The following is a 12,103-nucleotide window of genomic DNA, read 5'->3' as shown; positions in this document are numbered from 1 at the left end:
TCGACTCGGGTCATGCCCGGGGCATTAATAAAACTCCCTCATTCCTACTTATGATCTACTCTGTATTTTGAGCAATGAAGCTTATAATAACTTGGTTATATCAAAGGCCATTTGAATTACGATTCATGTGGTGGGCGTATAAGCTTATAATACAACTAAAAATGGTGATCAGAAGAAAAGCCCTCAAACTCAACTCTGGACCTCAAAGCCAGTTCCTCTGCATTTTTTTCCATCAGGGACTGATTTCGACCCGGGACACCCAGTGTGTGCAATTAATTATAAGGTAGAACAGCAACCAGCAGGCTCCGGACCTCGTAGGGTAAGAGTTGAGTACCCCTGCCCTATAGTGATCTCTTATTCTAAGGGTATTCACCATCGAATGCATGGGTGTCAAACTCATTCCATGGAGGGCCTTCTGTCTACAGGTTTTTGTTTATTCATTTCAATTAAGCCCTAGACAACCAGGTGAGGGGAGTTCTTTACTAATTAGTAACCTTGACTCATCAACCCAGATGTGACCCCAAATAATGAAGCTTTTAAATAAAAAAACAATAGTCTTTATTAGGTAAAATATCACATGCATCAAAAGCTCTCGAAATGTAATTCTTTAGGAATATATTCCAAATGCGGTTTAGCTATCTCAGGATGACAGCGGCGACAAAACCAAAAAATATTTATTGAAAAACAAATCTGTACTGTCCCAAGATGTTTCCAAAATGCACTGAAAAGCTTTTTGATAAAAACACATTGCACCAAGTCCTATCTTGCAGTAACTAATTATCTTTAAAATAAATAGGATCATGAAATAATTTTCTGTACATTTAGACTTGCCGGTCCACACAAAAAAACAAATGTATAGCTACCCCACCTATTTTTTCCCCACAGATTGTGAGGACTTGTGCAACACACATTTCATTTACAAGCTGTAACAGGCATCATTTGTCATTATTTTCAACAAATATTGTAAAAGTCAAACATAATTACACGTACAACGGGTAATAACAATAATAATAGAAATATGAACAATAATGACAAGGTGTACCCTTTTTTCATAAAGCAACACTGATAAAATCCGATTTTTAAAAGGACCAACTATTAACAATGAAATATACAGATTACATTCCTGCAGGGAGTAGAAGGGATTATATGCTATTCGGGATCCTTGGGATGTCTATTTTAACCTTAACCATACCCCTTACCTAACCCTAACCCTAACCTCAACTTCAATGGGGTGACGGCAGAGTTGGGACATCCCAAGGATCCCGTTTAGACATTTCCCGGAGTAGAAGCCCTAGTAGAGGATGTTATAATGACTGTGCAAGGAGCAGCCAAACCATTGGCTCTCTGCCCTAGAAGAAGCCAAACCATTAGCTGTCAGTCTCATTCTCGTTAACACTCTCCTGTCTGGACTCCACAGAGCTTTAGGGCCAAATGTTAACTTGAGATACATGTATCATCTCATTAAAAGCCTGTCCATGTGTGAAACATTTTCTATAGGAGAGAGATAGAGCTTAGTTTTGATGGCTGTGTGGATGCATAAAATCATTGCGAATGGGTAGTGTTGTTGATTCCAGAGAACGGTAGCAGTCCTGTCTGTGTCTTGCGAGTGTCCACTGACCACATTAGCTGGCCCTGCAGACTGACCAGCCAACAGCAGCAGAGAGAAGTCGATTTGGATCAAGAGAAGAGAGAGAGGCCTATACAGTGTCATTTAGGCCCAGTTCTGTGGCTTTGATTCTGAAAATCAATCAGAATCCACAAGGGGTCACCAAAGAAACATCCAATTCAAAATAAAACATGATTAAAACACCAACCAAAACAGACATGATGTGTAAGGAAATAAAAAAAGATGTGTGTAATCTGTTTCCATCTCGAGGTCACAGACTCCTGTGGTTGTGTGAGAGGGGCAGAGGAAAATGCTCCTCCAAAAACCAAAGGGTTTTGACCTGGAGGGCTAATTCAGTGCAAGAGCAGGTTTAAGGAGGGGGGACTGGGACCGAGCTTCTTCCACCTTCACTCTTCTCTTCTCTTTCACATTCCCTGACGTTTCATTACAGTTCATTCTTTCATTCTTTTATCATTTCAGTACTGAGTAAAACAAAAACTCCCCCTTGGACACATTCTATCATAAATCAAACACCCATCCCGACACTTCTGAAGTTCCTCGTCTATATAAAAAATGTCTCGTTTTTCCCAGCCCCCTCCATTTAGAAAATATGTCCAGTACTATATACAGATAGGATGATATGTATGTCTCTGTTGACTGGCAGTTCAAATTGCTGCCATCCTCCCTCACTGGATGCGTGGTTCTCCATGGACTCTGAAGCGGTAGAGGCAGGTGTACTCGGGGTGACCCCAGTTGGTCAGCACCCGCACCTCGATGATCTGGAAGGCCCTGTCGTTCTTCTCCTGGAGGGAAGGAAGAGACATAGTAAGGAGTGATAAGTATTGGATCTCAAAGTATCTGATTTTTACAACGATTTTTGACAAAGTAAAAAAAGAGCCAGAGAGAGGTCAGAGGTCAGTGGTTGTATGTAGGATGGTGAGAGGTTTTTGTGTGTGTTTGTTGGCACATGCACATGAGTGTGTAGAAATTGATGTCATTTCTTGTGTTTACCATGACAGGGAAGTTCTGCATTGAGTCTCCGTTCTCCTGGTAGGTGTATTGACCCAACAGCTTTCCCTCCTCCTGATACTCATCATCCAGACCCTGAAAACACACAGAAACCAGTCAGTGATGTCAGGCAGGAGATTGAGGCTGAGCAGTGAGAGTACCAGTCTAAACACTACTGACGCTGAGACCATAGATAGCACCTGACCAATAGAAGGCGTTCCATGTAGTTGCTGATATTGCCAGTAGGTAGGCATGTGTGTGTCTTACGTATACTGTGAAGTTGCGCGGGGCGCTGGCGATGTTGCTGGTAGGGGACAGGGCCTTGGGGATGTGCTCCAGACAGAAGGCTGTGGGGAGGATCCTTAGGGACAACCGGATGACCAGGTAACCATGAGAACCTTTAAACGCCCAGCAGTTCCCTGGATACACATCAGGCTGAAGGAAGGAAGGAAGGAAGGAAGGAAGGAAGGAAGGAAGGAAGGAAGGAAGGAAGGAAGGAAGGAAGGAAGGAAGGAAGGAAGGAAGGAGGAAGAGTTGGAGAAAAGACGATGGGCGGAGGGAGGGAGAGAGAGATAGTAAGACATGTTAGAATCACTGATAAATGTCTTCTAATCAGTCTCAACAAGATAATCCCTGTCCTGTTCAAATGTACTTGACTAATGAAGTAATTGTTGAAATAACACTTTTCAACATTTGCTGTTATCTACAAATAAAAACACTGATTAAGAGGAAACAATGTCCCCTGGTGGTGTTGAAAATGAAAGCATCTTTGAAGAATATCTTTATTGAATCAGTGTCTTCTAAGCAGCTCAGCAGTTATTCCTGGATTGCAGCTATTGTTGGAATGTGTTTTTATTTGTACACTGCCTTTGTGACCGGAACAATAAAGCTTCTGAACGTTTGAAATGGAGAGCTCACCTGGATGGCAACGCGGGGTGACTGGGAGAAGTACCAGAGGGGCACGCTGAACAGACTCATGAGGGCCGTCTTGGTCTCGTACGTCTCCGAGCAGCGCGTACTTAGGATGCTACCACCTGACCGCACAGACACATGACCACGTTACATCAGAACCACAGTTCAACCACAACAGTGTCCTTTCTATTTCTACCCAAGAAGAAGACCACATTGGAAATACAAGTCTTAAGGTTTATAAGTGTTATCTTCTGGGAATAAGTGGATCTTCATATTTTTTATCAACCAATCAATTAATTAATCAATCAACGAATGAAAGAATGGGGGAAAGAAAGACATTCTTATTCGATCTTAGGCCCAAATGTTTATATGAGTTAGAAATCCTAATGCCTGAACCACAACTCTGGGGTGGGGAAACTGTATTGAAAAGCCATCTGACCATACACAGGGATAATGCAATGAAACACACAACATCCATGATATAATACTAACACACACACACATCAAAATACAACACACAGACAAACGTCACAGACCACTCAGTTCATCTGGCTACTAATCTGATCTGTGGTGTATCTAATGGATCCCCCTGTGCCTGTCCAATCCATACAGGCCATTAGTATGACAGACAGGCTTGTTGTCCATGGAGACAGACAACCTGAGCTTTGGCCTCTAAAGCCCTACTACCCTCTTCACTACTCATATACAGTACCATTCATACTGAAATGGCACACTATTCCCTTATTGCACTACTTTTGACCTGGCACCCTATTCCCTTTATAGTGCACTACTTTTGTCCTGGTCAAAAGTAGGCACCCTATTCCCTTTATAGTAGGGCACTATATAGGGAATAGGGTGCCATTTGGGATGCACCCTCGGGGCTGGCTGCTGTATAGTTATGTAACGCTAGGCTAACAGCTAGGCTAATCCTTCCCATTGAACCACCATCATGGAGCTGGCTCTAACCCACAGGGTGGTTCTGTTCATGGACATGTCAACAGGCTGGTTCTAACCCACAGGGTGGTTCTGTTCATGGATATGTCAACAGGCTGGCTCTAACCCACAGGGTGGTTCTGTTCATGGACATGTCAACAGGCTGGCTCTAACCCACAGGGTGGTTCTGTTCATGGACATGTCAACAGGCTGGCTCTAACCCACAGGGTGGTTCTGTTCATGGACATGTCAACAAGCTGCTTCTAACCCACAGGGTGGTTCTGTTCATGGACATGACAACAGGCTGGCCCTAACCCACAGGGTGGTTCTGTTAATGTAAACAGAGTGAGAGGCCTCTCTTTACCTCCAGACTCCAGGGCGTAGTCCACTAGGCCCGTCCGATCCTGGGAGTAGAGTTTCAGGGCATTCTGGACGATCAGCTGCACTTGCTGGGGGAGAGAGTGGCAGGGACGGGGGTTAAGATGTGTGTATGGTGGGATACCTTTTGCAGAGACTCTGCTGTGCAACTTCACACACGACTCCTAGTCTCATTGACAATGACCACCTAACAGTCATCATATAGTGAAAGTACATCATATAGGAAGGAGATGGTTTCCAAGACCCAAATTAAACCTACTCCTGGTCCACTATTCACAAAGCAGAGTATCAGAGTATTAGTGCTGAATGATCTAGGATCAGTTTTGCCTTTTAGATCATAATGAATAAGGTTATATGGTCAGATCTTAGATCAGCACTCCTACTCTGAGACACTTTGTGGATACGGACCGTGAAGTCAAAAGCATGCTCTATGGAGAACCTGGGTCCAGGAAACCGGTCCATCTTCATGAAATAAAGCATGATAATAAAGTTGTTCCTCTGATGAGAGCGTGTAGCACTGGGTTAACAACAACAAAGAGTCCCTATAGTGGAGTGCGTGTTGTACCTCCTCAGACAGTCCCTCGCCCACAGTGGTATGTTGGACACTCTGTGTAATAGACTGGGTCTGGGTGGTGATGACTGCAGCCCTGGCCTCAGCTTCCGTGTGGGCCTCGGCCCTGCTCTGTTCCAGCTGCAGAGACACGTTCCTCAGGATGCTGAGCTCCAGGGAGGCCAGGAGGGCCTGCAGGTCGGCCCCGCTCACGTAGCGCGACGACAGCCACTGGAGGAGACCCTCGGGGATGTCTGGTTCTCCCTGGTGGGCCTGGTCGTCAGAGCCGTAGAACAGGGCCCGCAGCTTCCGCCTCACCTGGGCTGACACCTGGGTAGACACCTGGGAGGGAGAGGTGAGAGAGAGGGAGAGGTGAGACAGACAATGTGTAAGGGGCTGTAACTGCAGAATACATATACCCTCATGTATAATTAAGCAATAAGGCCCGAGGGGGTGTGGTATATGGCCAATATACCACGGCTAAGGGCTGTTCTTAGGCCGCACGCAACACGGAGTGCCTGGATACAGACCTTAGCCGTGGTATATTGGCCATATACCACAAACCCCCCCCCCCCCGAGGTGCCTTATTGCTATTATAAACTGGTTACCAATGTAATTAGAGCAGTAAAAATAAATGTTTTGTCATTCCTGTGGTATACGGTCTGATATACCACGGCTGTCAGCCAATCAGCATTCAAGGCTCGAACCACCCAGTTTATAAGTTCAGTTCAATAACAGCACAGTACAGTACAGGCTGTCATTTGGAAGAATTGCATTATATTGCAAAGGTAATGTACAACTACTATAATAAAGACTAGCTATATCAGCACTAGGTATAGTAAACACTAAAAGCAGTAAACAGACAGTTGTCTTTCATTCTCACCGTTTCCTGGATTGTGTCCAGCTGCTCACATTTCCCCTGACATCCCATCACCCCCTGCAGGTCGCCCCTGATCCGACCCAACTCCGCCTCCAGCCTCTGCACCTCCGCCAGCAAAGCATCATGGGCCTCCTGGTCCACACCCACACTGAGGGGGAGAAAAGAGAGAGAAAGAGAAAGCAAGAGAGAGAAAGAGAGAGAGTCTCTATTACACTTGCTTAGGTTTGCAAAATTCGTCTAACTTTCCCAAAAATCCCCCGTTTTCCAGAAATCCAGGTTAGATTTCCAGACTTCTTGCTTTTCCCTCCTGATTCCAGGAATCTTCTAACCGGCATTTCTGGAAAACCTGGGAATTTTGAGAAACTGACGAAGATTCTGCAACCCTGCATGCTGTAAAAAAACTAACTCCAATACACTGTCTCTATTGTTTGATCTAATAATGGACCACTTAGACCAATGTTTCAGTCATAAGACCTTCACTGGGTTTAAACATTTGTTTTGGTGATCCATTAAAACATTGTGGGGCAAATGAGGAGAATCAGTGTGCAAGAGTTTCTTTCACAATGAAATGGAGAGCAGTTGTAAACCGTAGAAAAGTCCTGCACTATATAATCTACGGAGGTTAACCCAGTGACAGTGAACCTACCTGACAGGGACAGGGACAGAGGCAGGTCTGGTTGTCTCCTTCTCTGGTTGCTGTTTCTGTTGCACCGCCTGAAATACAACCTCATTCAAATGTACAGTACTGTAATATAAATGACCAATAAGCTACATACAGCACGTGTTGGCGTGAACACTTTCAGCACGGGCATGTATGTCATCACAATTAACCTAAATGGACAGGGACATGCTGACTCCTGTGTATCAGACGACTAGACTTGTATGAGTGTGTGTCATACTGTATGTATTCAAATTAACTGCCTGAGGGGACGTATGTATGGACTGGTGCTTATTCAGATCAGCTGCCAGAACCGGAATGTTCCTGTATGTATTCCTATGGGTGGGTAATGTGATGCGTGGGTCTTGTATGTGTCAGTCAGTAATAAGCGTGTGAGACTGTACCTCAAGCTTAGCTGTTAGCCTGCTAAGATCTAGTGGTGTGTGTTCAGATGAGCTGTGGAGGTAACCTATGGTCCTGGATGTATTCATTTGATCTCACAGGGTTTAATTCATAGTCTGGTGTGCATTTCCCATAGACCATTTCCTCAGTCTCAAATTTCATGACATGTAACTGGTCCTGTATGTATTGGGATATGTAGGTAATGTGGTATAGTGTTACCTCAGTTTTAGAAGCCAGGACCTGCAGCAGCACCTCCAGCTCAGCTAGCCGTATCTCCTGACTCTGCTGCTGCTGAACCCTCTGCTCCTCAGTCTGCACAGGAGAGAGGGAGGAGGGAGGGAGGAGAGAAAGGGAGGGAGGAGATAGGGAGGAGGGAGAGAAAGAGAGGAGGGAGGGATGGGAAAAGAAAAGGTCACCCAGAAGAACTCAGTAATAAGTAATAGGGGTCAGTTTGGAATGCTTACTAAGTAGAACGGACTGAAATCTGACCCTACATAAAAACCACTAATCTGAACATAGTTATCAATTCAAATGTTGAAGCTCAACCCTCTGCTCAGCCCTGCCAACAAGCCCCAACCCCATTCCTGCCACCAAGCCCCAACCCCATTTATAACTACAAGTCCCAGTCCTATCAACACCTTTGGTGTCCAGCCCCAGTCCCTTTCCCCAACCCTGAAAGCCACCCCTACCTGTGCCCTGTGTGAGGCCTCCTGCTGCTCCAGCTCTCCTCTCAGCAGGGTGATCCTGTGCTCCAGCAGGCCAGAGACCCAGAGACCCAGGCTGTCCCTGTCTGTCTGGCTGTCCAGCTGCTCCCTCAGGAGGGTGTACTGGGCCAGGGTGTCTCCGTGACGCTGCTCCTGCCTCTGGTCCCCCCGCTGCACCCGCTCCAACAGCAGGGCCAGACCATGCTCCACCCGCTCCAGACGCTCCAGGCTCTCTGTGTCCACAGTGACTATGGGGGGAAGGACTGGCTGTAGGGGGAGATAGGGGAGAGACTGAAATAAAGGAGGGACACGGGGAGAGAAGGGGAGACAGGTTGAGGCAGAGAAGTGTAGTGAGAGGTTAGGAGAGTGGGAAAGAGAACAAGAAAGCTTGTTTTAGTCCAACATTCATGAGGCAGATGTATGTCATGAATTACCATATTCACACAATACAGACACAAAGTTCCCCCCCACTCTGTGAGAGACACCCTCAGGCTTCTCAGGTGAGCTCCTCTCTTACCTGTGCCTGTGGGCCGGGGGGTGCTGGGGGGGTCTGCTCCAGGGGTGTGGTGGGCGTGGGGATCAGGGTAGATGATGAGAGGGTGAAGGGGGACACCACTCTGGAGCGCCACTCTGTCAGGTTTATGGCTGGAAGGTAGCAGAGGAAACTGGACGGACCCCAGAACCAAAACCCTGAGAGGAGAGGAGAGAGAAACAGGGAAATTAATCAACAGGAGCTACAGTTTGCAACAACCGGCCTGTCTTTACTGTGAATGCAGTGAAAGCTTTATTGGTATAGCACCTGTTGTTTCTTAGGCTTGTATTGTTTTAGTTTTTTTGGTGTTTATGCATGAATTTGTGGATTTGATAGTAGCTTGTGGGTTTATGAATGCAAGTCAGTGCTTTTCTGTGTAGACTGTTAGTGTAGAATGTACAGTGTGTAAAAGTGTAAGCGAGTTGTTCCACAGAGAGGGCTGGTTCTGTAGCTGTGTGCCCAGTAAGAGTGACCTAGATCTGGGGCTGGATTTAGAGCAAGCTCTGGGGGGCTGGTTAACAGCTCTGGTGCTACACAGCTGACAGATCGGCCTGTGTGTGTGTTAAGTAGGTTACGTCAGGTGAGCACACCGTTACTCACACAGGAGTAGCAGGATGGGAAGGAGGAAGAGAAGAAGCTTCCACATTCTGGGCAGGCACCTGAAAGACACCACAGTGAGCAAAACACACCTGAGATACGCACACACATACACCGTAAAACATAACCTGATAAGACACTGTAACCTTTCCTTCGTCAGATGAGAAATAATTGAATCAAAATGTAATATTTAAAAGTTGACTAAATAATTCAATCATAATCATATCTCTCATGTGCATCTAACTGACAGAACCCATCTACCCTGGCCCTTTGTTTTCATTATGACATTTCATCTGAAGAAATGCCATATGCCTAAATATAACCAAAATATAGTTCAATCTAATTAAGAATTATTGTGTTAGACAGAGCCTGCATAAGAACGGTCCTAAATATGTATCAAACATGCACAATGATAACAGGGTCAGTAGGCACCAAACAGAATAAAACAGACTGAAACAGGGAGGTACAATTTAAACTTGTCCAATAACAAACAAGTCACAGCCACAGTTAAATCTACAACCTTTGATAACAAAGGACAATAGTAGGTCAATAAAAGTCATCTACATATTTCTGAGAACTACAGGGGTCTAAGGTCACATAGTTAGATACAGTAGCGCAGGCTCTCACCGGGTCAGGAAGAAGACATTGAACAGAGACATGAGAGACACCAGCTGGTACCAGCCTGTCCCCAGACACCACAACAGCCCTCTGGCTGCTTTACCTGGGGGGAGGGGGTGGGGGAGAGAGAGAGAGAGGGGGAGAAAGAGAAAGAGCGAGAGAGAGGGGGGGAGAGAGAGAGAGCGAGATAGCGCGAGGGGGGGATCGTTACTGTAACGTAGTGTGTATGATATAAGAAAGAGCAACTGATTAAACAACTAAATACTGATGATGAAGAGAGGGTGGATGCAACAGAGAGTAACTAACCTGGAGATGCCAGGACTAGCCACAGCACTGCCAGGAGTCTCTGAGCCACTGACTGTACTGCTGACCCCACTGCTGACCCCAGAGCCCGGCCTGCCCTCACTACATAGTAAGCTGGCTGGAGTAGACAGTGCCCTGGAAGGGTCAAAACAAACACACACAACGTTGGAACTTTCATTAGAAAAGGGTCTTTGTATGAAACTTTATGTGCTGCTATTTTGGCCAGGTCTCTCTTAAAAATATATGTATATATTTTATCTCAACGTCAAGGAGACTAATCTGGTAAAATAAAAAACAACATCGTAGTGATTCAATTAGTTAAATAGAGTGGTAATGACATGGTAATAACAAATGCTGGGCATTAGGACAATTAAAAGGACTGAGGCTTCAGTTCACAACTGATTTCAGATCAGCTCTCTGGTGCCTATTCCTGACCTCAGCCACTATCAGCTGTGCAACAAAACAGGTCCTGGACCAGTAGCGGAAAGGATTATTATTTCCCCACACACAGTTTGTATATAATTTGCATTGATGTCAATGAGAGATTCCATGAAAAGTCTATGTGTGCAAGGTTTATAAAGCAACGAGTCAATATTAGCAGGGTCGTATTCATTAGGCACCAAACAGAATCAAACTAACTGAGTCAGGGAGGGACTACCTGAACTTGTCCAATAAGAAATGCTTGATTTTAGATTCTGTTGCAGAAATTTTTTGCTACGGTTTGCACCAATGAATAGGACTCTGATGTATGTGTATTAGGTCAGTAAGGAAGACAGCCAGGGAGAGGAGGCAGGGGGCTAACCTGAATGTGTATTAGGTTATTAAGGAAGGAAACCAGGAGGAGGAGGAAGGGGGTTAACCTATATGTATATTAGGTTATTAAGGAAGGAAGCCAGGGAGAGGAGGAAGGGGGTTAACCTGCATGTTTATTGCGTCAGGAAGGAAGGAAACCAGGAGGAGGAGGAAGGGGGTTAACCTGCATGTTTATTGCGTCAGGAAGGAAGGAAACCAGGAGGAGGAGGAAGGGGGTTAACCTGCATGTTTATTGCGTCAGGAAGGAAGGAAACCAGGAGGAGGAGGAAGGGGGTTAACCTGTGTAAGCTATAAGGGTCCGCAGAGCCCCCAGTAGACGGTGAGTCCTGGAGGTCTGTGTGTGACTGTGGACCAGTGTGTGGGTCTCCAGGTGCTGCTTCCCTTTACAGTCGTCACCTGAGGCAGACCACATGACAGATGGATGGCAGACAAGAAGGAAAAGAAAACAAAGAAAACACAAACAAATGAATGAATGAAAAATTATGTAAAATGAAATGACAATATGTCAGCGCAATAAACATCAACGCAACTCAGAAGCAAAAATGGATGTAACTTAACAAATCAGAAGTCAATTGAAAGTTCTAAATAATGTATGCAATGTAAAATCATTCAAATAAAATTCATAGAACAAAAAGGAACGTTTTACATCTTCCTAAGTCTGAGGGTGGTTTTAACTCGCTACCCAAGGCTTTTACTTGCGACATATAGTTGAATTCACTAAATAGGAACAATGGTTACATATTGAAGATGCGCACGCTCATCCCCAGAATCTTTTTAGGTGTCTATTTCCAAAGGATAAAGCTAAGAACATTAACAACTTCATAGTTAAGAACACTATAACGATACGGAAGAAAATTAAACGTATTTTACCAAAATAACCAATATCACTCCCTAGAAACACAACCTTATGGAATAATCCTTGGATTTTCAGAATTCATCGATTTCCACATGGAAAACTAAAGGCATAGAAACCGTAAATGACTTGGTAATAGGAAATACATTTATTTCCATGACAGAATTAAAAAGTAATTTTGGACTGACCAATGTAAAAGTTACATATCATGAAATTTTGATTTGAAATCTTTTGGACATCAGAGCAACCTTGAGGGAGTCTGAAAGGGATGCTCATATGATAGGGAATATCTACAAAACCTTGAGGAGAGCATATCCAACTGACAATATCTTCAAAAAATATATATATATTTTTTT

At 44.8% G+C, this 12,103-nt stretch overlaps 1 protein-coding gene across 6 annotated transcripts in view; it reads right to left on the bottom strand.

Annotated features, from left to right (window-relative positions):
* Positions 1 to 541: 541 nt before the first annotated feature.
* The window catches only part of LOC121551281 (SUN domain-containing protein 1), a 46,158-nt gene continuing 34,596 nt past the window's right edge, over positions 542 to 12,103 (bottom strand). For 5 of the 6 annotated variants that reach the window (XM_045210942.1, XM_045210941.1, XM_045210935.1 and 2 more), the window contains 15 exons: positions 11,174 to 11,290; positions 10,085 to 10,216; positions 9,788 to 9,881; positions 9,164 to 9,222; positions 8,549 to 8,721; positions 8,017 to 8,322; positions 7,547 to 7,639; positions 6,914 to 6,981; positions 6,271 to 6,415; positions 5,403 to 5,729; positions 4,824 to 4,908; positions 3,533 to 3,648; positions 2,882 to 3,049; positions 2,618 to 2,710; positions 542 to 2,409 (listed from right to left, as the gene is read on the bottom strand). In XM_045210942.1, coding sequence (XP_045066877.1) covers positions 2,293 to 2,409; positions 2,618 to 2,710; positions 2,882 to 3,049; positions 3,533 to 3,648; positions 4,824 to 4,908; positions 5,403 to 5,729; positions 6,271 to 6,415; positions 6,914 to 6,981; positions 7,547 to 7,639; positions 8,017 to 8,322; positions 8,549 to 8,721; positions 9,164 to 9,222; positions 9,788 to 9,881; positions 10,085 to 10,216; positions 11,174 to 11,290 — 2,093 coding nt within the window. In that variant the 3' untranslated portion in view covers positions 542 to 2,292. The remainder of the gene's footprint in view (positions 2,410 to 2,617; positions 2,711 to 2,881; positions 3,050 to 3,532; positions 3,649 to 4,823; positions 4,909 to 5,402; positions 5,730 to 6,270; positions 6,416 to 6,913; positions 6,982 to 7,546; positions 7,640 to 8,016; positions 8,323 to 8,548; positions 8,722 to 9,163; positions 9,223 to 9,787; positions 9,882 to 10,084; positions 10,217 to 11,173; positions 11,291 to 12,103) is intronic. The other variant, XM_045210936.1, reaches the window with a different exon arrangement.

The sequence above is a fragment of the Coregonus clupeaformis genome, chromosome 35, assembly GCF_020615455.1.
Source record: "Coregonus clupeaformis isolate EN_2021a chromosome 35, ASM2061545v1, whole genome shotgun sequence".
In the NCBI taxonomy this organism is placed as follows: domain Eukaryota; kingdom Metazoa; phylum Chordata; class Actinopteri; order Salmoniformes; family Salmonidae; genus Coregonus; species Coregonus clupeaformis.
The sequence above is the reverse complement of the archived record's forward strand: the minus strand, read 5'-3'. Positions and strand labels throughout refer to the sequence as shown.